Raw genomic sequence first — 26,569 nt, 5'->3', positions numbered from 1 at the left:
AGTGATTGGTGGGAGACACGCTGGGGATTCTTGTCATGAATCCATATGTTTCGTTGGTACTTTACCTCCCTGAAGGTTGTTCAGGCTACCATCCTGTGTGATTTCCTGGAAGGTTCGAGAATTGCTATTTCCCTCCATGGACCGATGAAGGAAAAAATTCCTATTGAAGTTTTTTCTTAGACATTCTGGAAAGGTAGGACAATCAGTCATTTACACCTCAGTGAGAATTTAAGGCAGTTCAGTTTTACTCAGTACACTTACTATGTTCCATATCCTGAGCCAGTGCTTGGGTGAGTTTTTGAAAAAATGAATATGACCTAGTTTTTACATCCTATGAATATGATCTAGTTTTTGCTCACATGGGGGCTGGAAGTGGTAGGAAGATAAACATACACATAGCGATTCCAGCCTTCATCACCTGTACCTTGGATTATTGGGGTACAGTGTGCAGTGGGAGAATGAGAAGAAGAGCCTATTTATACACTACAACCTCAGAATTCCTAAAGGAACTGTGATGTCAGCTGAACCTTTAAAGAGGGGAAGGTCTTGAACAAGTAGTCATTCCAGGAGGGACAGCAGAACTCACTCACAAAGGACTGGTAGGGGAAGAGGGGAAAAGAGAGACCAAGGCTGGGAGGGAAAGGCCTGGGGCAGTGGAATGGCCCAAGGCCACAGGACAGGGTGAAGCCCAGGCCGAAGCCCAGAGGCTGGCTGCAGCATCAAGTGACCCCCAGGAAAGCTTTGGAGAACCATATGTACTCGTCTCAGGCAGTTCTTGCCGAGATGGCATTGACAAACAGAAGCGGATAGGGCAAGACATCACATAATTCAAAATATATTGTTGGAAATGTGACCTTGTGGCTAATGAAGTTGGGCACCTACTAGTTACAATGATGAGTGGAGTAATTTTGTAATATTAGACCCTGAGCAAAAAAAAAAAAAAAAAAAGGTCTGTTCAAACCCAAACAAAACCAGATTGAAGTGAATCTCTAACAGAAGAAGTTTTATTTTTTTAAAAAAAAATTTTTTTTAAATGCTAACATAATATTTTGGAAGTACTGGATCAGCAACAACAGCAAATGTTCTGAGACCTATTTACACAAAGGAACGGTTGTGTCCGCGGTGGGAATGGGGGCAGCACCATTGACCTTGCATCCTTCCTTACTAGTACATGGTTGGTTTAGTGGGGAACCTGTGAACTCTCAGAATGCTCCTTTCACCCTCATTTGCCATACTGGCCATATATAAGAGACATGCAATAATTTATGCAGCAAAAGCCCAGGGGTCTGCAGCCAGGGGGGGAAAATGTTCCAGGTAGTTGCTAATCTGGAAGTTATTTTCTTTCTCCAAACAGCCAGGGTGGTCCATATCAGTGGTTTCCAGCTTTTTTATTTCATGAGCCAGTAAAATTTAAAAAATTTTTAAAATCTGGGTGGTAATGGGGAGGGGAGAAACATGGGTTTGCGTACTTTTTATTTTGCCAAGTTAGGGCATAAAAAATAACCACTCCCATCTACTCTCTCTATTGTTTCACACATACAAAAAAGTACATCTTGATGCCCAAAATATAAGCAAACCATAATCTCAGCATAGAGGATAGTCCTTGCAATTAAAAGCTTTCTTGAAAAACATTCACTTCATTGTCCATACTTTTCTCACTTTACCACAGAATGCTCAGCAAGGACCCCCTGAGAAGTTCTGATCTGTGTGAGTCTTCTCTCTAGCTGCTAGAAGGTAGCTCAGAGAGAAACACAGTTCTGAGGTCACTTCTCTGGACACACATTAGAAGAAATGGAAGGAACCACCTCATTTTCCAGCATTGTCCAAATTAATTAGGGAGCAAATCAGGGCTGCAGTCTCAACTTAAGCTCATGTGTGATATTTGAAAACAGCAGGAAACAGGCTGGGAAGTCTGTCTTTTCAATTAATATACCAGCCCTGTTATGGAGCCTGTTATGGCCCAGCCTATTAGGCTTTTGTGAATGAGGGCCTGTGGGGCTCAGAAGAACTGGCCAGAAATATCTCCTTTTTATGTCACTCTTGGATAAGGTTTTCATTAATCCCCAGAATGGGGGTAGAGGGAAGGAAAGGATTGATGGCTAATAATAATTATTACTGAATACCTACTCTGAGCCTATCCATACTACATATGTATATATGCTGAAGAGCTACTATGTTCTATACCAAGACCTTTACCTATATCATCTCTTGTAACGCTCAAGACAAGTTTATGAAATGGGTATTCAACACAACTTCTTTTTAGTTGGAGAAAACAAGTCAAAGAGAGGTTATTTGCTGTCAAAATTACCAATGTGCTCAAACTGTATTCTTCCAGTTTAACCAGGCCTGCCCACTAGGGTTTTAGTACATTATATGCCCAAACCATCATTCTTCTCTCACAGAGCTGCCCCTGGAATAGGATTTGATAAACTAATTCTCACTAAAGTACCAATGATTGATATGGTCTACCTAGTTCTTTCCAAGAAATGCAACAGGGCTGCATTTACTTAATCCAAAAGAATATGGCTGTAAGGTGAAATTTCAGGCATGAGTGGCAAACAAAGAGGGGTATATCTGGAGCCTAAGTGGTTTTTTTGGTCCCCCTTAAATAATAGCTGCCTCTGGCAGGTGGCCATATGTTTGTCATTTAAAAAACAAATAATGCTATCAGCAAACAAGTCTTGGAATATGTGAAAGCATGTATTAAAAAAACAGCCAACCAAATACAAAAAAAAAAACCCACCAAAAAACCCAGGGATGTCACCTGAATTCCTGTTCAAGTTGCTCAAAGATGGAAAGAATAATTGAGGATGTGTCAGTCGTACCTGGCAGGTAAACAAGGAGTTTAACATTAATGTTGTGAAAAAAAGAAGAGGGAAGGAGGAAAAAGTGAAGTACAAGAAGGATCTAAGCATAAAAGGCAAATCTTTGGTGTCCCCCAAACACCTTGGATCCAGAGAACCAATTGTGGGAGGCATGTGCAAGATTTAGTAGAGAAACTAACCAAGGTGCCCTGTGGAGAGGGAGTGGGTGCTGAAATGCACTCCACACTCCCCTCACCAGTCCCTGGATTTTGGTACACAGGTATGTTCCCCAACAGAGGCTCCTTGTTCTATTACATGCACCTGGAGAGAACGCTGCTTCCTAATGGGTCTGTCAGAAGAGAGCTCCCCTAATTTTCACAAAGATTTCTAATAGGCCAGCAGCAGCCCTAGAACCAATCCCACTTAATCTGTGGTCTGTATGCAGAAAATTTAAAAGCAAGAACTCATAGGAATCTCATAGGAATTCAGATCTAGACCCAATAGGGAAGGCACCTCCCAAAAAGCAAGCAAAGGAATCATCACTGGTAAAAGAAATACATTCAATGGGTCTCTGAAAATTTTCCATGGTATCAGGTCACTAATTACCAGTCACCCCTGGCTGGGAACAGGCAAAAATAAAGTGACCTATCTTTCCTTCCTGCAAGGATCGACCTGTAATTGGGAAACAATGCGAAAGAAATCAGAGCGTAGGGCAAAAGGGGTATCTCTTGAAATCTACAAGCCAAAGAAGTCAGCCTTTTTAATTTTGCTAATTTAATGTGAAAGTGAGATAGATTCTTTGAAACCTTGACAGCTAGCTTTCTGGGAAGGTATCTAATATTGGACATAAAAATGAAGACATGAATCGATGAGACTCATTAATATTCATAGACAGCAGATTAAGGTTGGTGGAAAAAATTATTTATGAAACAGGGGTATTGTCTTCTTTTCACTGAAAGGATTTTGTTTGGAGAGGATAGAATTGGGTGGCAGGGCTGTAACAGATTAGGTATGAATTTGCAGATTTCTGGTTTTATCTCCCAAACAAAAGAATCTAAAGCATCAGCAAGCAAAAAATGTGCTGGGCTGAGAACAGTAACTGCTTCAGTAACACACACCCATAGGTGTAATACGGTTCAGACACCATGACCGTGATGGAAAGCGCTTGGAAGGAAATGAAAGGATGGACGGAGAGTGTGGTTACATAACAAAGGAACAGGCTGAACGCAAACCGGGGTTTAGCTGATGTCGAGAAAGGTCGGGGGATAAACTATGGAAGATTCTTTTTTTAATTTATGTATGTGGGGGGTAGAGGACAGCATAAAATAGAATAATATAACATGTAATTTACAATTTCTTTTCTCACATTAAATACGTATTTGTGGTGCCTCCTTTGTGTTAGAAACCTTTGTGTGATTTCTGACTCTAGTTAGGATGTTCTATGTTCTAATCTAATAAAGACGAGAGTGAGAGTCAATGCGTTAAAGAGTCATCTCAGATCCTCAAATAACCTCTGTTAACAGGACTGTGTACTTACACAATTTGAGGATTTATTGCTAGGCCTTTATCTCCCTGAACCCTTTCCTTCTTTATCTTTCCAATCCTTTACAGGCTTGTGGGAATAAGCTGTTTTGAGTTGGTGAAATTTTAAAGTGGCGGTAAATTTGTGTTTGTTTGTTTTCAGAATTCAGCATGGAGAGTGGCAAAGTGAACACCTTAGAATAAGACCTTGCATTGTTCTCTAGGGCATACAAAACAACATGGATTTTTATTTTTTTTAAAGGAGTTTTCTGTGATTGCCCTTCAAAAAACTCAGTCCTCTATGCATGGGCCCATCTCCTTATGGTTTGCTTGGTTGTCGTAATGTTGTAAATATAATTGAAAAAGAGAAAATAGTATTCCTTTTTAGATCGTCTACGAACAAGGCTTAATCAGGTAAGAGCTCCAGGCCAATTTAAAACTTTTTTTTTTTGGTAGATATAAACAGACAGAATTGAAAAAAAATGTGTTCTCAGGACTTTGACAGGCCGATCTGTGAGGATGGGAGACCTGGAACTGAGGCTAAGCAGAGCTTTGTGCAAAACAACACAGCAGGGGCGAAAAGGAGGTTACAAAAACAGGGTCTGAAAGCTGGAAGAATCCTTAGCCATAATCTGCCCTAATCTCTTCATTTTGAAAGTGTAGAAAAAGACTGAAAAAAGGCTCGGCCAAACGGATAGAGTCCATGGTCCATCCATTCAACCATAAAAAGGAATGAAGTTCTGATACATTCTACCGTACGGGTGAACCTTGAAAACATACTAAGTGAAAGAAGCCAGACACAAAAGGCCACGTATTTTATCGTTCCATTTATAAGAAATGTCCAGAAAAGGCAAATCCATAGAGACAGAAGCAGATTAGTAGTTGCCGGGAGCTGTGGGCAGGGAGAATGGCAGTGACTACCAATATGTATGGGGTGTTTTGGGGGGATGATGTAAGTGTTCTGGAATTAGATGGTGATGATGATTGCACAACCTTGTTAATATGCTAAAACCCACTGAATTGTCCACTTCAATGCAGTGAATTTTGTCTCAATTTTTAAAATTAAAAAAGGAAAAAAAAAACAACAGGAAGTGGAAGGGCTTGATAAAGTTCTTTAGCAAGGACCATAACCCAGGCCGCCTCCTCTGAAGGAAATGCCCTTTCTATTTCTAGGGGCTCTTCTCAGAATCACATTTTAAATACTACACATGGAACGACAAAGAGAACCAATTACATTCAAGTGCAGTTATCAAAATATATTTTCAAAACCCAATTTGTGATCTAATAATCTATGTGCTTCTATAATCACACACTAAATAACAAACAAGAACTAGTAGTTGTCTGACAACTACTGTAATTTCAAAGTCCTGATGAACATATGTGATTTTACAAGATGTCTGCAACTTGTCATGTGATGTGAAACCTGTGATTTCTATTATTGACAAAATCACAGATACTAATATTGGTTTGCTGCTGACAATCATAATTGAAGGATATGCTACGTTTCAGTTAGAAGGTAGTGAAAATAGATATATAATTTTTGTTTCATATCCAAGATCATAGACCCTCAAATTGGAGGCATGGGGCCACTTGGGGGTTCATAGACCCCAAGTTAAGAATCCCCACATTGCACCACCTTGGAGGGTCTCCAGGAAAGAGTGCAAAGGACTCCAGATGTTTAACAAGCCATTATTCCTCAGGGAGCATGATTTCCAATCTCAACAGCTAGCGAATAGCAACAGTAACACCTAAAGTAGACTTCTTGTTATTCTGTGAAGAGCTCACCATAAACTATCAATTTAGTCAGCAGACCAGTCTCCTAAATGCAATAGGTTTCATTGTATTTGTGTCAACTACCATCTGGTTGTAAGGAACACTAGTTTGGTGTCTTGGAAACAATTTTGCGGTTCTTTTTCCTGGTGGGGATGGTGGTGGCTTTTGGGAGACATCAGTGTAATCATCGATGCCTGTTCCTGAGCCCAGATGGGGAGCAGTGCTGACCATCTCATCCCATTAACCCCCAGCTCTAAAAGCTGAGCCCTTTTGCCTAGACCTGCAGCCTATCACTGAATGCCATCTGTGGCCATCCAGCGCCTTGGCTTAGCAATTCAGTCCAGGTGGGAAAATTCTACACCAAACGTGTGGTGTTAACACATAAGGTACATTAGCCAATGCAGGCTTCCGGTGTGATTTTTCCTTTTAACAGCAAATCCCATTGTTTATCAGCATCACAATATGCTACCAGTGAAATGCAGTTTATTAAGAAGCTATCATTTGGAGAAAGATATTAACATGTAGAATTACCTCGAAAACCCAATATTTTCTTGTTTAAAATACCATTAAGTTCTGCTTTTTAATTTAACACAAGCTCTTCAGGTGCCCCCAGCACTAATGGAAACTTACAGTGAAGCTTCCAAAAACTGCCATCATCCCAGGGTTTGATCTGCTCGGTGCCACAAGACAAATTGCTTCCCCAGCTCTGTGGCTTTCACTCCAAGGTGCCAGGTAATGGCACCTCACCACACGGTCTGTTAGTAGGTATCTGACCAACAGGTGGCTGCCCTCTCACCTTGGGTGTTGGTCCCCTGCCTTTGTTCATTTGCCCTTAATGAGTTAGCAAAGGTAACTCCCCAACCCAAACAAGCAAGGGAATGTGGCTTCTGGAACTTCATGCTCTGGGTTGTTCTCCCCATATACAATACAGATGATGCAAATGTGATGTGTCTGCCCTGCAGATATGTATATAGTGATGTGGGTGACTCTCCTGGAACCTGGCTCTTCTCTCCAGTCCAAAACCCATGCCACAGCCCAACCCCCACCCCTGCACCCTAAACTGCTTGATTGTCAGATACTTCAGGATCAGGTAAAGGACCTGCCCCATGCTGAAAGCCCTCTGGGCAGGGGGTCAGCCCCATTAACCAACGGCTTATCTTAGCTGCAGCTACATTTTCTGCACAAAAATCTTCCCTTCCAATGTAGAGAATAAGGAAGTTGTTCGCCCTCTCTTGGCTCTCACGCAGGCAAAGAGGGAATTGAAATGGTGAATTTCTATCCTCAACTTCAAGCTTTTGGAACCCCCTTGAACCTGGGGTCTGCTGAGCCTCCTGATTACCAGTGAGCCTGACTTGGGAATCCAGAAGCAGGAAGTAGAGTCGGCGCGGGAAGCTACCCACCACTCCCCTCTGCCTGTCCAGAGAAGTGAGAGTGCAAAACAATCAGCCCACGGGATCAACGGCCTGTTTCCCAGTACAAGCTGCAACAAAATGCAAAGGAGCCAGGCAGCTGAGAAAAACATGGATAATGCTGATTGTTCCCATTTCCTCCATCGCAAATTTTTCACAGTGCCTTTCCCACAACTGCTATTCAACCAAGCAGAGGATCTGCTGGGCCATGGAAATGGCCTTGGCTTTGGAATGGGAAGACCTGGCTTGAGTCCTGGTTCCTGCATCTGCTGGTGGTATGACCTTGACCAAGTCCTGGGCAGAGCAGTGTCGTGGAACTAAAGTGCCCCCTTGGCAAACGGGATCATTAGAATGCCTTGCGCTCAGCAGTGGTGACAAGGTTCCAGTTGCACCATGTAGACATGACAGCCAATTATGGGCCACAACTGCTATTACAGAGGTGAGGACTTTTCCTTTCTCTCCTAATTCAACAGCCCATGATCTTCCCAAGAGAGCCCCTCTCCTCCCAGCTCTCCTGCCTCGCTGTTTCCAGCATTTGCCAGGGCCACCCAAGGCCCAGTTACTGGGGTACTCAGTGAGGGGCGTGGGGGATGAGTCTGTGGTGCTTCCTATCGCCCACGCAGACGGATCAGGCAGGTGAAATTAATGACATTCGGAGCCACTGCCGTGCTCATCTGCTTAACAAGCCAATTTCTAGGACGTTTTCGAAGTTGTTAGCTGGCTGCCAAAAATGAAGATCATTAAAAATAGATTCACAGCTGTTCAGGAAGCCAGAGATATAATTTTACCTTCATTATGCCTTATTGCAGATGTTATTGATTTAATCTCATTGCATTTTACTGTGTACTATCAATTCGTACTGTCTTTGACTTGGAAATCGGGAACTGTATTTATTCTTCTTATTCTCATAGCAGAAGCTATGCTTCGACTGACAGCCACAGACAGTGATACCAGGTTCCAAGGCAGTGGCACCATTCACGCAAGGCCCACTGTGAGGGGATAGAGCTATTTAGCGTAGCTGATGGAGAGCAAAATCACCTAAACACGGGGCCACTGATCCTTTTAAAAGTGTGGCTCTGCCCACAAATGATTTAAGTAAATGAAACAATAGAACCTTGGTGTTGCTTGCATGTGACCAAAAAAGTTGGTTCGATGAATCTTTCACTTTTCTGTCGATTGTTTTCTCCTGAAAATCCCACACTGAAACTTGCTGAACTAGAATTTAATCTGAAATAAATTAGGATGCATTAGGATATTGTTTTCCGAGAGGTACTCCTCAGAACATGTGTGTTGAGGATCCGCTATGATTTAGAAACACAAAAAGAGTTATGAACTCAAAAAATGTGAGAAACCCTCCATGATGCATCCTCCTTTTAAGGAGTTACAAGGTCTGGTGGCATATTAAAGTCTCCTGACAGGAAAGAAATTTGGTTGACTTGATCTCATGCAGCATTTTCCAAACTCACTTGATGCAGAAACGTGTGTTCTTCCCATCCATTAACATGCCTCAGCGCCCGTGTGCTGGGGCACCCCTTTGGGAACCACTGCTTTAAGGAAAAAGACCCGGTTCATTAGTAGCGTCACACACCTTTGCCAATTGCCACTGTTGCCACCATTTTGGACCTAATGAGCCATTCTTGACTGACGAAGGTTTAGTTCGCGAACTTTGGCACCTGAGTGGCTGCTGCTTCACGTTTCTCCCTTCCCCTTGTTTCACTGCCTCAGCTTCCAAACTCAGGTTCTGCCCCGCACTCCCAACCTCCTGTTGTCCCACAGCCCCCCACAACCCTGCCCCAGGAGAGCTGGGGCTCCACTTGCCACACCACCACGCTCATCGCTCAGAAGTACAACGAGGCGCAAGGAGGCCTGCCCCTAATCTATTTTTACTCCTTTCGGTCACTTCTTCAATTAAGTAGAGACACACTAGAGAGACAGTTTGTTCATACAGTGTACTCCCACGCCTAGATGATACCAGGTACGAAATTATTCCAAGTTTGTGCTATTTTTTTGTGTGACAATATGTTTCATGGCCTTCAGCAAGTCATTGAGCCACTATATCTTAGTGAGCAGTTGGCATAGCTTTTTGCACAGAGGTGGTCAGCTCGATCTGTCTGTATTCATAAGGGCTGAGCAAAGAACCCCATATTTCCAACATTGGCATTTGAAGGGGTTTCCTACGCGCCCGTTGGCTTTGATGATCCCACGCTGGAGGTTTAACCAATTCTAGGGGACATCATCAAGGATGGCGGGGGACATCCTAGATGGGGACAATTCTAGGATGGCGTGACTTAAGGATTTTTACTCCATTTCTGTCCCCTGCCTTGCAGACTTCTAGATGTCGCTAGCTTCCAGGTTAGTGAAGGCCTATGGGAACCTAATATATTTATGTGAGTGCCGTATATTTCAGAGAAAATAAGACACCATGATTGTGATGTTTCACATTTGCTACTAGTTGTCAGGGAATGTTAACAAGTCCATCACTATCTCTCCCTCACCCTCCCCTGCCCTCCCCTACCCCAACTTCACTGATTTCCCCACAACTCAGCCAGTCCCAGGGGTGACTTTCCATCCCTCCTCAGGATGACGACTGTGGCGGAAAGTCTAGGTAGGGTTTAAGGCCAGGCCAAAGCTGACCTGATCTCATTGGACACTTGTTCCCCTTTATTACTAACTCTTCCATAACAGACACCTTGTGTCCTCCTGCATTTTGAGCTCCCCAGTGCCTGGCCTTTGCCTGTCCATAATCCCATCATGGTACTCAATGCCTACTTTCTAATTAAGGAATTAGCATCTCTCCGCCAGAAAGAGTTGGAGACAGAGTTGGGTTCACATTCTCCCAACAGGCAGATCCACTATGCTGAACAAGTCCTGTTACATGGGTGTGATTCTGCCAGAGCAGTCAGCTTATTCCTCTGTGTTCAGATTTCATTCTCACAGTAACTCCAGTTGAGTAACGTGCATTGCAAAGCTAGCTGGGGCTCACAACTGCATACATTGTGTCACTAATTATCCAGATTTGTTTTATGTCATAGCTTATATACGATATGTGTTCAAGAATTGTGTTTGGGGAAAGCAGGGGGCGCAACTGTGTTTATATACCCATAAGATCACAGCTGTTCAAATTTGAAAAGGGTCTCTGAGGATATGTAGAGAAATTTTCTTATTTTTATTTTGTATGTATTTATTTATTTCTATAATTTTCTTATTTTCATAATCAGGAATGCAAACTCCAGACAGGATTATAACTCAGACATACAACTAGCTAACTAAATAATGCTGGAGAAACTCCTCTTTACAGAAATATAAATAGGAGAATTCATTTTCATTTCCTTCGTTGATACCTATTTTTATTTTCAGAATTTGAGTTATGTTACATTTGGGGGACTCAAATAGTACTCAGAATTATGTGTCTTTTAAAATCAAACTAGGGGTTAGCCAGTTAGCTCAGTTGGTTAGAGCGTGGTGCTCTTAACAACAAGGTTGCCAGTTCTATCCCCAGATGGGCCACTGTGAGCTGCGCCCTCCACAACTAGATTGAAACAACTACTTGATTTGGAGCTGATGGGTCCTGGAAAAACACACTTAAAAAAAAAAAAAAGTTAAAAAAGTAAAATCAAACTAAAATGAAATCTTTAACAAAAATCTAAAGAATCTAGACAATGATAGACCAAAAAGGACAATTCAATCTGGACTATTCCTTGAATGTCCTGAAAATTACTGCAAAAGCAAAACACAATCTGTGTACTATGAGAAAAATACATTGAGATGAATAATTATTATAGTTCTACTGCTTTTATCATAATTTAATAAAGGCATGACAGACCCAGACATGTTACGAAAAATATAGAAAAACAAAAATGTCTTTTTTACCTGACTGAAGCTGACATTGCTAGCATTAACATTGCTACTAAACAAAGGAATAAAAAAATAAGAAATTAAAAACAGACATAAAGAAAACTAGCAGAGCGGCGCCACCTACTGTCCTTTATCTGAAAAATCATCTGACGTTTCCTGCGCCCTCTTGTGGTAGAATTTAGCCTTCCTCATACGCAGGAAAACTAATTCTGTAAACATTGGTTTTCTTTCCTCCACTCTGACCGGGTGATGGAAAGAGATAGAATCTCAGAAAGATTTCCCAATTTCTATACTTTCACAAAGTATAGAAAAATGTTACTTTTATAAATTTTCTATATTTTCACTACGTTTAAAACCGAACTACAAAGATCCAATTTCCTATTGATAACACAATAGTCTTTCTTTGCACATAATTTCAAGTGAACCTAATCGTTAACCTTTAACAGCTGAATGACCTGAAAAGTCTAAGCCTCTTTGTCCCATGAAATTTTGTTCAGCATGAAGTTTTATGAATACTGTTCCTGTCTCAACATTTTGGTCACATTGCAAAGCCAAAACAAACTTCAATGTTTTAAAAACTTACTTAAAAGTAAATGTGTGAGGATTTGAGCCAGAAATAAGTGTCATCTTGCCCTGTGCCTCAGTTTACCCATATGAAAAGTGTGGAAATTGTTTTAGCTCCAGTCTACTTCCTTTGGGGGTAGGGAATCGGGGAATTACCACTGACAAGATGAAAAGATATGAATGTGCGTGGATGTTACTGAAGAGTAGAAAGTATATGATTTCGACAAAATTGAGATACTCTGTTTTTCTAGTAAGAACGGAAAATTCTAGTGTTGATGTGTAGCATCAACACTGTCTATGAGGTAAGAAAAAAAATCAGTAAACAAGGAAACTAGAAAATCTGGACTAGTCTCATGACTTATCTTTGGATAAGTCATTTAAGTCTGGACATCAGCCCTTTTATTCTATAAAATGAGGATAGTTTGGACTATGGGATACATCGGGCCTGTTCTGGCTCTAGCATCCTACAATTAGATAATACTATTGCATTCTCCCTGTCGTTGTCCCAGCACAGGCCCTCGTTACCTCTTATCCGGACTATTGCAATATCTTCCTAACACATCTCTCCCAGCTCCAATCTATCCAGCTGAGTAATCAGGGAAGATGGGTCTTTCCAGCATAAATCTTCCTAAAGTGTAAGTCCCATCATCCTATTCTCTTGCCTAAAGGTCTGAAATGACTCCCCATGGCATTTTGCAGGGCAGCCAGCATTTATCAGCATCTGCTCTATGCCAGACAGTCGAATTGGTGCTTCCGTGCCCAGTGTTATTACATCCACACAATGACACGTGAGATAGACAGGACATGCACTGTCTTCAGGGAGGAAAAAGCTGAGGCTCCCAGAGTTTCGGGGAACGGCTTCAAGTTCCAGTGAGAGAGTGAAGAGCGTGGAATGTGAATCTGGTCCTCTGGTTCCAAAATTCATGGTCTTTGTGAGTGGTTAAGGAGTAGACTTTGGAGCCAGAAATAGTTGGGTTGGAATCCAAGCTCTGCCAAACATTGTTTCACAGTGTGCAACCTTGGGATGTTTCCTAACCTCCCTGTGCCTCAGTTTCCTCGACTGTAAAATAGGGACAATATCAGTATGTATCTCGCAGGAAGTTCATGCATGTTAAGCACTGGAACAGCACCTGCCACAGGTGATGAGGAAGTGTTTTATGTTATTATTACAACACTTCCTCACTGAACTAAGTAAAAAGTTCCTCCCTTCACATTCAAGGTGCTTCTAAACTAGGTTCTAACTGGCGTTATGCCTTTTCTTCTGCTACTTTCCCGAGAGTACAATACTGTATTGTTCCAATTCCCTCCCCCCAAACACTTGCAAGTGTGTTGTGCTTCCTCCAGGTGTCCGCTTTTGCTGTTGCTGTTCTTCTCCCTATTGAGAAAGTTCATTGCCTCTCTACCGACCCCTAGCGGCATGACGGGCATATGCCAAGCAAGCACTAAATATTAGGTACTATCAATACGATGGTTTTCAATGGTATTATTAGTAATATCCTTCAAATATCAATCCCAAAGCCACCTCCTTCACGAATCTTTTCCCAATCACCACAGGCCTGAGATACCATCTTCCTCTAAGCTATCTCAGGCGTTTACCCAACCTACCCCCCAGGCCACTTCTCACACTCTCGGCCTATTCTGTCCAATACAGTAGCCACGGCCCACATATCACTATTGAACACTTGAAATGTGGCTAGGCTAAACTGAGGTCTGCTGTATGTGTAAGATACAGCCACATTGCAAAGACTTTATAAATACGAAGCAGTACACGTTTTTTAATTAACATTTTAATTTTTCATATTTTAATTTTTATTGATTGCATGTTGGAATAATATTTGAATATATTAAGTTAAATAACTATATTATTCTTTTAAATTTAAAATTGCATGTATGATTTATATTATATTCCTATTAGAGAGCACTCCTCTCAAATAACATTATTTTTAACAATGTTCTGATTATAAAATGTGATGCATATTCACAATATAAAGTTGGGAAAATATAGAAAAGCACAGGCTAGAAAAGGAAAATCCTTTCATCCCATCACTCAGAAAGAAACACTAATGTATGTCTTCTAGGATTTTTATTTATAAATATATATTTTTGACAAAATATATCTATTTTTTTACAAAGTCAGGATTATAATCTAAATGTTTTGTCATCTGACTCATTTAATGTAGCATAACTTTTTCTGCTTCATTAAATATTCTTCCACAGCTTCACTTTTAATGGCTGCATTAAGTGTCTTATTTATGGATGTACCATACTTTACTTTATTTAACCAATCTGTAAATGTGTCAGAGATGGCCTTGATGCTTTCCAATCCTGTTTCCTCTTCTTGGGCAGAGTGGAAAATTACATTTCCCAGCATCCCTTGCAGATGGGTGTGACCACATGACCAGGTTCTAATCAATGGAATGTGGTCAGAATGATGTAAGCCCATAACAAGTCCAGGCATTCCTCTTCACTCTCTCATCATTTTTCTGTTGGATGAATGCAGGGGTCTAGAGGTTCTGAAAGATAGTAGAACTACAAGACAAAAAGAGCCAGGGTCCCTAAATAACTATGTGGAAGGCCACCAAACAACCACCAAAACTGTATCATGAGAAAAAAAGAAATTGTTTATTGTGTTAAGCCACTGAGATTTGGTATTATTTGTTAGAACAAGGTAGTGTTAATTCCCTTAACAGCTAGTATTGGCCATTTGGATTACTTCCCATTTCTTTAGTATAATTTGTAGTTTTAGGATAAATTCCTAGATGTAGGAATTGCAGGGTCAAAACTATGTACATTTTAGAACTTTGAGAGAAATTCCCTTCAGACTTCTTGTATTCCTTACTACGTACATGGGAATCAATTTGAGGCATTTCACTTTGCTTCTAAGTATCTTGTAGCTAATAGGTATGTGTTAAATATTAAGCAAATTAATTATTCGACTCAAAGTACATCGCATAAGGAAATATTGTTACTTTCAAAATCATCACTTTGAAGTGTAGATTTCAGAAACTGTACAGACACTTTTAAGAAATAAGGATTATAGAAACATGGCAGAAAATACATCAGTGTACTCGGCTGGGAACTTCTGTTTCAAAGGTGTTTTTATTCTAATTGTCATGGTGAAGCTATGGATAGAGTCCAGCCAGGTTAGTTATGTACCTTCCATACCATGGGTTGCTAATATGCAGTTGACCACTTGCAACATTTTTTACAACTTTTGTTTCTCCATTGCTTCTCTGTATACATCTCATTGCATACATCTGTGTTATGAATTTTTCATGTATCACAAGCTGATGATTTATTTGTAACTACATTTGGTCCTTTAGGAGATACAAATGTTAGACTTGGGAGGAGTAGAGATAACACTAACTGACCTTTATGATTCTTTCCAAGTCAAAAATTCACGTGAGAGGTTATACAAGGAAATAAATGTGATTATCTGTACATGGACTCCCTCTGGAAGAAATCACAGACCAGTCTGGAGGCCAAATTTTGGTCTATTGGGAGTTTAGTTCTCTGAAAGTCCTAACAGTGACAAGAGTGTATCTTTTTTTCAGCCATAGACCAGGACTGTTTCTTTATGTTAAAAATCACTGAAGTAACTTCAACCCCTCGTTGCCCAATAACCCAAGTTTATGTCCAAAATTCGTTCACAAGAATGATTTTACTTCAAGTGGAATTGAAAATTTCAAGTTTTGAAGATGCTGAGAACAGCAAAAACCCAGATTTTTGTCCTCCTATATCAAGAAAATTCTCATGTTATTGTATTAAGAACTTCTACTGAGTACAGTGGAAAACAGTACATTCTAAATGAATGGGGCAACCAGCTCCTGATCTTATTTCTGGAAATTTTATTAATGAAGAAAGCACATGACTACAGAAGGATAAGAACGAATCCTATTATGTTCTTTCTTGAAGAAAATTTGCATTATAGACAAATGGATTCCAAAACACCCCAAGATTGCAGACCAGCTGAAAGATTAAAAGTAAAAAGATTACCTTTCTATTTGATGCAAAACAACTTGTGGCGGGGTTTGTTTTCTCTAGCTGAATTGACTGCCCAGCTATTTAGTGTCACAAAGATGCTCTTCATTATGGAGGATGAAGAAGGGAATAGTATCTTGTAACCAAATATCATGCCTCTTGAAAAAATGAGGAAGAGATGGGCTTTGGAAAAGCAAAACTGACATAAACATTCCTTTGTTTTATTTGGACCTTTTCTACTCTTCTGCGGTTATATGATGACCTTTAAATTGTAAATCCATCATCTTCTCAGACTGGGCCAATGGCAGGGTTTTAGATAAGAGGTGACTGACATTTTTGTTTTTCTTTTTCCTTTTTTTTTTTTTTTTTTTTGCATTCGAAGGAAAGGCCAAGGCTAAGAAAGCCTTCTCTAGTAGAAGAGATCCCAACAGACCAAAGAGACACGTGAGGAAAATGAGGCACAAAAAATTATCTTATTTTCTGAATTGGCTATCTCCCACCTTCCCACGTCTACTCCCAGAATGGAAGTTCTAAGGATCCAGGAATCTTGTTCTTCAGTACCTAGAACATGCCTGGCATGAAGAGGGTACTCAAAAAAATATGTATTTGTTTTGAAGACAGACAGAAAGTACACGAGCACCATGAAACTCTTATTGGCCAGATCGTCTAACACCTGGGTGGTCAGTATTGACCACTAATAGATGTTAGATGGAGCACCCAAAATATAAATAATAGCAGAAGCAATGACAGAACAAGACTTTCTAGTCAGAAAGCAGGTGTCTAATTTATATCAACTTACACCTGAGAAACCGATCTAAAAAAAAAGGCCAGGAAAAGACTAATTGGCGGTAAAGTGAAGCGTGTGCCTTTTATCACCACCATGTTCTCTGCTCTTTTGCATGAGTCGCTTTCCCTACCTCTGTATCAGTTTGTATGTTCTCTGTATGAGAACGTCTGCCCAAAGCCATATCAAATGAGACACTCCAAATTTTCTTTGCCACTGAGTATATAGTTTAAATAAGTAGTAGTAGCATGGAGCATTATTTAAATAATGAAAGCATTCAGTGGGTCCATTTTTCATGGTGATATAATGGGTAGGTTGGAGAAGGGTGGCTTGACTGGATGACAGTGGACAAAGAATCAAAGCAAAGGAGAATTCTTTTCTATCGGGGAAGGAAGAGTTTTATCCACAAAAACCCCATTGCCTTTCTTATTGCTCATGGCATTGATGATTCTTCCTCATTCGTGGACAATCATCCAGGGCTGGGCCCTTGGTGGATATTCAGGTGATACAGTATGTATTAAGTTTACTAAAATCCCCCACCTCTGGGTTGAGTAGCTATCCCAAAAATGCTTTCCCTACTCTCTAAACTGGAGTTTGTTGCCCTTCCAGTCTCCCTTCTTTGTCCTAGCCACCTTCGTTTGGGCTTTAGCTACATAAGGCACCCGGGGAAATGACTGCCCTAATCATAATCTTTCAGATCTCTACAGAAAGTGTCTATAACTGGAATTTCCTCATTACTTTAATGTCCTTCTAGTCATAGCTTCATGGACCTATTATGTGTAAATTAGAAACACATTATTCCACCAGCAAAGCTTTTCTTTCAAATGCATAGAATTTTATAACCTGTCATAATCTATTAAATTCTGAATTGTTTGTACTGAAACTGACTTTTTTCTGTAGGAAGATGTCAAAGGATCTTAATTTCAGCTAATTCTGGCAACCAAAACGGGTCTCCTCTACTTAATAGCTGGCAGTGGTCTCTGTAGTAAAATGCTTCCAGGAACAATTGGAAATTACTAAGATAATAGTGTGTTTCTTTAGATTAGTCTCACCTCTGAAATGTGAAGTTTTTGCCAATTCAAAGCTCCTTTGCTGTCTTTCTAAAACTGAATTTCCTGAAAAGTTCTTAAATATTAAGAAAAGTTGATGTAAGTAGACAAGAAGACAGCAAACAGGAAAGCTAATGGACAGACTGTGAGTGACCTGTAGAGAGTTCTAGAATTTCATATGGGCTACTTCCAAATAAGGGAAAACTTGGCAGGCATGAGTTTGGAATTCTCTTTAGTTTGTTCCTCTTTTCAGAGGCCGGTACTATTTATTGCTTTTTCTCTTTGGCTTCATGGCCATCAACTGGCATATTTCCAGGGATGATACGTTTTGAGTGGGAAAAGCATCATTTCCTTCACAACCAGCTCATAGTGTGATGCACACTCAGCACTAGAGTGAAGAGTGTGTGATTAGGCATCTAATTTCTGACTTTGGATCTTAACTCAACTATCTAATACCAAGGAGATGTTGTTGGCAAACCAAGAAATCCCTATGCTTGACGCTTGATGAAGAGTAACTAGTAACAATAGTTAATATTAACTAAATGCGAAGGCATGACAATAAACACTTTAGTTAATCCTTTAAAAAAATGCTATGAACTAGGTTGTACCATTATTCTGATTACACAGAGTACCATCCTAAGGCTAAAGAGGGAGAGTTAAGATTTGAATTCAGGGCACCCTTCAAAATGTAACGGTCACACTTGAAATTTTTGTTTTAGAAACGACTATCAATTTCTCCAGTATGAGCTGGCTTCAATCATAAAGGGAACTCTGAGCCAGATGTTGGAAATTTCTGGGTGGTACGCCCAGGTCTCCTTGCGTTTATATTGCCACAGAACTTTTGTTCTCCATTAAGTAGGGATGGCGCGTGTCTGGAGATATTTCCAAAGGAGGTGAGGCCTTGTATTCAAGACAAACACGTCACAGACAGATTCTCAAGGCACTCCAACTGACCCATCAATTCAGACCATTTAGGATCGAACCGCTCAAATCAGTGGGTTGTCTTAGCACTGTACCAGTGAAGTTTTAGATGAAGAATCCGTCCATCATTTCAGCCATTTGACCCTATGTATGCAAATCAGTGGTGGATGTTTCTACTTTTCTCTCAATATTTTTTTATGTTTTATAATTTTCTTTGCTTAGTTTCCCTATTTCTCTTCGATAAATCCTGCCTGAACAACTCTGAGCTTGTTACAGAACCATTTTACCAATTTTACTCATGGTAATGCCCAATGCGGGTGTGCTGAATTTAAGTATTAGTAATAAAAATAATTACATTTCACCCCAAATAATGGCGTATGTGTGCCAAGCTTCATGAGCTATAACACTTTTACTTGCTTTTCTCTGCATGTGATTTCCAATAAAATTCATTCCTAATAATGAAATGCTCAAAAATGAAATGCTCAGTTTTACTATTTTATGACCTGAGAAACTTGTGCAATTATTTCCTCACCTTTGAGCAGTCTGTCGTTTAGTCAGGTGACATTTGGGTTGCAACTAATAGAAATTTAAATTAGATGAAAAACAAAATGCCCTTTTTCAGGAAGTGTTTTAAAAATAAGAGCCAGAGCAAAAAGGATATGCCAATTAACAAGAAAGTTCAATTATTCAGGACATCCTATCGCAAAGTGTTCTAGCTTATCAAATTTCTTTCTTCCATTTGTTCATTCATCCACTCATCCATTCCATTCAGATGGACCGGGTGTCTATAGTAAGCCAGGTGTTAGGGAGACAGACAGGGCTTTCAGGAGTCTTGCTCTCAAGGAGACTCAGCTTTCTCCCTTAGTATTTCTTCCTTCTGAGCCTCTCTTTGTGTGTGCTGCTATTGAAGAGTTGCTGAAAATGGTGCAAAAGATAAGAGTGCAGTGAGAAGAAGCTATGAAATATGAAATGGTCAGTCACTCTTAAACCTGTTAAAGATTAATTTTGGAAACCCAAATTGTGGGCTTGGTTAAGATGAATCTATAAGTATATTTCTATGGAATGTACTACTCATTGACTTTGGAGCAAGTATAATTCAAAGCTTAAAAAAGTTGAGCTCAGTAGTCACTAAAACAGACATAACCATTTCCTTTGATTGATACTTAAGGCGCTAATAGAAAAAAATCTCCTAACATATATCTGTTGCTGTTAGCTCGTTCCACTGTCCAACTACATGAGTGGTGGTTCTACAAACTGGCCTACAATCACGCAGACCACTGGTAAAAGTCCAGATATTGGGGCTCCATCCCCAGAGTTTCTGATTCCTTAGGTTCTGGAGGGAGCCTAATATTTCCATTTCTAACAAGTTCCCAGGTGATGCTGGTGCTGCTTGTCCAAAGACCACATTTTGAGAAACGTTGGTATAAATGATGGTTATCCCAAGTGCCAACTGTAGATGTGAACCAGCCTGGGAGAAGTACAGAACCTAAATAAAAGGACACTTCGGGAATCTTTTATAATTTGCCATTGCCGTGATGTCCAAGTGCATGATCAATGGGCATATCTCAATAAATAGGGTTTGGATGAGCCCAGGGCTGTCAAATATGCACTGTGAGTCACATGTGTGCAAACTGCATGCTAGATATACAGAGATATTTCCAAAAAAAATCTACATATTATTCTGTGAAAAATCGAAAGTATAAAACACTGGCCGTTCACCACAAATATATGAGAAGCACTGCTCTCTAAACCATCATGTTATACTGCCTCATTTAAAAAAATGCTTAACACAAATTAGTCAAGGTCATCCCCTCTCACACTGTATGGGGCAGGCAGAAGGAGGAAAGAGCCGGGTCTCAGCCTTGGCCTTGGCCTGGCATCCTTTCCCTTCAGAGGCCTGGAGAAATAGTCAGGGCTGCAGAAACTAGCCCTGTGTGTGACACTGCACATTGGTAGGGTGGGTCAGCCCAGACGCCAAGGGATCAGACCTTTTAGGAAGCTGAAGGCCTGAACAGAGAAACTGATCAGTCAGAATTTACGATGCCCAGTCCTGTGCAAGGCTCACCCTGGATAAGCAGGAAGGTTGCACCCTTCCCAGTGAGGTCAGCATGGTTCCTTCAATGGCAGGCAGTCAGAAAGACTTGAGACCCAATACAGAAGATTCTTAATTGTCAGAGTTACTTGAACCGCACATCTGGGAAATTGTCTTTATAGCTGGGCTTAGAAGTTCGTCTAAGACAGGTCTGCAGGGGGAGAGACTGAAAGCAGTCCCCACCATGGGTGCCCCCAGGAAGGCTGAGCCCAGGTAACAGGAAAGCAAGAAAATCATTCTCTCGGTCTCATACTTGGGCTGTCATTTTCTTTTATCTCTTGAAACACTTTATGAAAGTTTCTGATGCTCTTGTTCCTAGCTGTCAGGATTCAGCTATTCTCAGCCTTAAATTCTAGGACTCTCTAGGGCTGGCTAGAAGGCAGCCTCTGTGGATGCGGCCTCCTCCATGATTTCAAAGCTTGATGAATGTACCTCAGATTGCCTTTGCTAACTGTCTTCTCAAATGGATCTCCTGATAGCTCTATGATTTTACTAGCAGTGATTTATTTTTTAATATTTTGTACTTCAAGCTCTGATAAATTCAGTGTTCTCGCTAAGCACTTGTACAAATTAGATTGCAGTGGGAGGAGGTTAGCATTTTTACATGTTCAATACGTCAAGGCCTGATAAGCAGCCACACGGCAGCTGTCTGCTTTTCTAGTCCCCACTCAAGTCTGCCCTTCTCCAAAGCCTTGTTTGGCTGGAGTCACCCCAAGAAGAGGTTTTCATTACCTTGGATCTAGAAATAGTCGTCCACTTTGTTCTCATGGCCTCCAGTCACTAATTTGAAAGAGTGACCTTAAGTGCTCACCAGCTACCTCCTGGGGCCTCTGCCTTCCAGCCAGAGAACTAACTGCCCCAGAAATGCTGCATCCTGGCTGAGACACAGTGATGCTCCAGGCTGCCGATAAAGGTGTGCGTTTCAAGACGACCAGTGGAAAGCGGTGTATACATAGGAGGTGCACACTGTTCATGGATCAGACAGATGGGGGGTTGAATAAGGCTGGGTCATTTAGAATGTTTTGGATTCAAAGTAACAGAAAAACCAACACAAACTGGCTTGATAGCAAAGGAAATTGAGTGGCTCATATTGGACCACAAGCAGTGCAGGCTTCTGAGCTGGACGCGTCTCCTCTCCCTCTACTGCTTTAGCCTCATCTGCAGATTGATTCCATAATTCCTCTCTGGGTTGCAAGGTGGCTGTGAGCTGCAGTCAGGGCTTCCTCATTAGGGTCCCACAAAGGAAAAAGAGACAGATCTGGTCTCCCCCAGCCAGGGAAACAGAGTCAGTCACTTCAATATACCATGTTTCCCTGAAAATAAGACTTAGCAAGACCATCAGCTCTAATGCATCTTTTGGAGCAAAAACTAATATAAGACCTGTTCTTATTTTACTATAATATAAGAGCAGGTCTAATATAATATAATATAATATAATATAATATAATATAATATAATATAATATAATATAATATAATATAATATAATACCGGGTCTTATATTAATTTTTGCTCCAAAAGACACATTAGAGCTGATTGTCCGGTTAGGTATTCTTTTTGGGGAAACAGGATATTGGCTAGGGGAATGCCCCGCACTGATTGGCTATAGTCCAGTTTATCTGAGCCAATCTGGGCAAAAGAAATAGGATTGCCATGGTTGGTTCAAAGCAATTAGTCACTCCCTGGAGTGGGGACTGGAGCTGATAGCACCAAACCCAAAAGTATGCTACCCCTGAGGGGAGGAAGGCATGGAGGCTGGGAGACAACCAATGTTCCTGCTGCTGGCTTTGCTACTTGCATTCCCTTGACTTCACTTCTCTGAGCCTCAGTTTTCTCATGTATAAGACGAGGCTTATGTCGGAATCCACCCCCCTGGGTGTGGCGGAGATAAGGATAACAAGGAGCTTTGCTCTGTGCCTGTACAATGTGAGTGCTCAGTAAAAATTATGAGGGAGAAGATAAACTAAAGTGGTACCCATGGTATTTGGATATGACATCCTCTCATAGGCTTGTTTCAAAGGGATCTTCCTCCTCTGTGTATGGAAGTTAAATGGCTATACATGGATACAAAGACTGCAGAGAGACCATTTAAATGCTGATTTATCTGGACACTATTTAGGTGAAGAAACTCAAACAAGGCAGTTCTAAAACATGCCAAGAGTATCTCTGAGTAGTGAGTTTAAGAAGAAGAATGACAATGATAATATTAAAACAACAACGATGAAATGAAGGAAAATAATATAGATTAGAAGGAGCAGTTACAATTTTGAGCACTTCTGGGTGTTCCACTAGGCACTTTACATGAGTTGTGAGCCCTTAACGTTGCTTTTATTGTACCTGTCTGTACACAAGAAACAGAAACTTACAGAAATTAAGGAGTTTGCCTGAAGTCAATAGACATTAAGTGACAAAACTTGCATGTGAATCCAAATTTATATGACTCCAAAGTTCATTTCCTGTTCTCTATGCCAAAACTGCTTGCAAAGGAGGGTGCCCTCATTCATGCATGCATTCATTCATTCATTCATTCATTCATACATGCATTAATGTACTTATTCCCTCTCCCGTGCTCTCAGCAGATGGCCCCTGATCCCCTACCACGCTTGGTGTTGGGAGAAAGATGAATAGGACAGAGCAGTGCCTTGGAGAACAAGGCAGAGCCCACGTTCTGGGATGCCAGGTTTGTCTTAGGAGTTCCCCAGGGCAAGGTTGTGTGGGGCAGGGTTTTGCGCCCTTTCTCAGTCAAATGAGAACTGTTGAATCGCTAATGATGATGGAGACCCGGGCAGCTTCCGGCGCAGCGTGCTCCGAGGCCTGCAAGACGCAGGGGGCTGCGCTCTCCCCCCAGCTTCCTCTGCCATCTGCTCTCCTCAAAGAGACAGTTTAATCTTGAGCTACCTCAGGGCGAAGGAGGTCAGAACATCAGAGGTCACCTTAATTCTCCATAACTCTGCTCCAAAGAAAGACTTGTTTCAGGGAAAAATGGCTGCGACCACTCAGGCTCCTCTTTATTCAGACTCTGAACTAGATGAAGAGAATGGGTCTCAGCGACTTATACGGACGATGCCTCTCGGTTCATTGAACGGCGTTGTGCGGGCCTGTGTGCCGGGGGTTGTGCTGAGTGCTGAGGATATGCAGATGAGTACATATCCCGTGCCTCTGGCCTCTGGGGTACAGAAGCTGGCAGAACAGACAGATACACACAGAATGCAGAACATACGAGATGAGTCTGCCATGCCCCAGTATGGCTGGACGAGGTGTTAATATTTGTCTTCGATTTTTGGGAAATTCATCCAAACTAGGAAACTCCCACTGTCCTGTCCCATAGTATCCTCTTCTATGCTTTCTGCCCTGACCCGTCCTAAAGGACCTCCTTCCCACAACAACCCCCAACTTCCCCATGGTCCACACACAGGGGCCGCCCAGACCCTGCCCCAGCACTGCAATAGCCCTCTGTTGTGATCGGTCTGCAGCAGAGCATAGCAGTCGTTTAATATATTGAGTGCGGTTGCTGAATCAAAGCACATACCGTGTGCTTCCTGGGAGGAGAGGAACGGGGAGGAAAAGGCCATACCAACCTAAGGGAGAATACCTCCAAGAATACCCATCGCTTGAACATCTGTTGTCATCTTGGATCTCTGGCCACACTTCGGGCATGCTCCCCAGAACTTCCCCACTATGTCCTCCCTTCCCCCCATCCTGCAGTTACCCTGCCCTAAGTCCCACAGGGGCCCCTCCCTGCTGAAGTCTGCCAACAGGAGCAGATATGGCTCCCCGAGACGTTGGAGCCTCCCTCCTGTGAAACAGCTTCAGAGCCCTCCGAACCTTTAGTTTGGTTCTTGTAGGAATACAGGCCTTTTACTTTGTTTTTTGTAGGCATAAAGGACTCACAACCAGATGGCTGGAGCGTTCTAACTGATAATTGGGACTCTATTTATTAGGATGCTTTTGGCTACAATTTTTTTAAAAAAATCAAACATGCTTAAACAAAAGAGAAGATTCAAAGGAAAAACAGTATGGACCCCAAGCAAGGTTCTATCTCAGTGTCTCAGTGGCCCCAGTGATCTTCGTGTCCATGTTCTGCTGTTTTTAGTGTTACCTTCAGCCTTATGTGGGCCCCCTTCATTGTTGCAAAGTAGTGGACAACAAACAAAATCAGAAAAAGACTGTCTGTTCTGGTGATTCTGCCCTCAGAAAAATAGAAATCCTTCCCCAAAGCTTTCCTCCGGTTGGCCCACCCTTCTATCTCATTGTCCAGAATGGTCACATGTTCAGTCCTGTTCAACAGCCGGTGAAGGAATTGCAGTCATCACTGCTGGCTTTGTCAATCAAGATTTGCCCTCAGAGCTGGGATTCCTACATATATCCCTAAATATATTGCCAGCAAATGAATATCAGTGGGCAAACAGAAATATCTGCTACCGGAACCTACTGGAAAGAGAAAGGCGGAATTAGAGAAGATAGTGTTTGTGAGTGAGATAGAGAATATGGCAGTGTGTCACTAGACATTGGAAGTTAAAAGGCAAAGGACTTTGGGGTAAAGAAACCTGATGGGAATGCGAGCATTACTTGGGTCATTGTTTCGGTTATTAATTGCTGTGTAACACACACTCCAAAATTTGGTGGCTTACATCAACAACCACTTATTATGACTCACTAGTCAGAAGATCAGCTTGGTGGTTCTGCTCATCTGGGCCAGACTCCTCTGAGCTCATCTGGACTCTTTCTAGTGTCTGCAGGAGGCTGGCTGGTCTAGGATGGTCTCAGTTGGGACAGCTTATCTCTGTTTGCTCCACGTGGTCTCTCATCCTACAGCAGGCTAGTCTGGATTTGTTCACCTGACAGCCTGGGAGAATTCCAAGAGAAAGAGTAGAAGTGTTGGAGGTCTAGGCTCAGAACTGGGACACTAGAGACAAAGCCTCATTCTATTGGCCAAAATCAAGCCAGGAGACCAGCCCAAAGCTGCAAAGTCACATTGCAGAGTATGCATACTGGGAATAGTGAAGAGTTGTGACCACTTTGGCGATCAATCTACCATCGTGACCTTTGCAAGACATTTCTCTTCCCTGCATCACAGTTTCACCACCGCTAAAGTGAAGCTAATAATAGTATCTACCACAAAGTCTTGTCTTGGGAATAAATGAGAAATGCATATAAAGTGCTAAACACAGTGGTGGGTACACGATAAGCATTAAATAAGTGTTAGCTTTTATTACACTTATATTTATGATTGTAGCTAGTATGATTATCATCATTATTATAGTTGTTATAATGATTATTATGATTTTGAGTATCTGTCTGCTGGGTTATGATTTCCTCTAGGGTACAAGTTTAGTGAAACGGTTTCCCAAGTCCCCAGATTTTATGGAAACCCTAGCTGGCTCCCGGAAGCCTGCTACTCAGAGGAGGGTGATTTCATGGGGCGGGGGGCTGCTGTGCTGGCTGTTTGGAGCTCCCTGAGCTCCATCTCTCAATTGGAACCCTCCGAGGAACTGTGGTTAGCTGCTATTTCAGTAGAAACCTCTAGTTTTGGCCAGCATGCTTCCTGCTAAGGGGTAAGGGAACAGGCTTTCATCCGCGGGATGCTGATTTTCTGCTCATTTCTGCTGTTCCATCTGTGCTCAGGGCTGAATTCTCAAGGGATACTGTAGTTCAGGGTGGACAGTGAGGGCAGGGAGGAGAAATCTCCCAGCCTCATCTCACACCTACTCCAACCCAAACCTCCAAGGTTAAAACCAGTCCGCAATTTCTTGGAAAAGAAATCTGTGTCTTAAATCTGCAAAAGGGAAAAGGGTCGTTGTTGTTGTTTTAATGATT

The 26,569-nt window shown here is 41.5% G+C and overlaps 1 protein-coding gene across 12 annotated transcripts in view; it reads left to right on the top strand.

Annotated features, from left to right (window-relative positions):
• Positions 1-26,569, top strand: part of LOC308510606 (uncharacterized protein) — a 456,681-nt gene that overhangs the window by 318,166 nt on the left and 111,946 nt on the right. The window contains exon 7 of one of the 12 annotated variants that reach the window (XM_081080188.1): positions 7,346-7,482. The exons of the other annotated variants lie outside the window; for them this stretch is intronic. Within the exon in view, the coding sequence (XP_080936314.1) occupies positions 7,346-7,361 (16 nt within the window). The 3' untranslated portion in view covers positions 7,362-7,482. Of the gene's footprint in view, positions 1-7,345; positions 7,483-26,569 lie in introns of those variants that run through there. 12 annotated transcript variants of the gene reach the window in all.

Source organism: Rhinolophus hipposideros, assembly GCF_964194185.1.
Source record: "Rhinolophus hipposideros genome assembly, chromosome: 18".
NCBI classification, from domain to species: domain Eukaryota; kingdom Metazoa; phylum Chordata; class Mammalia; order Chiroptera; family Rhinolophidae; genus Rhinolophus; species Rhinolophus hipposideros.
The sequence above is the reverse complement of the archived record's forward strand: the minus strand, read 5'-3'. Positions and strand labels throughout refer to the sequence as shown.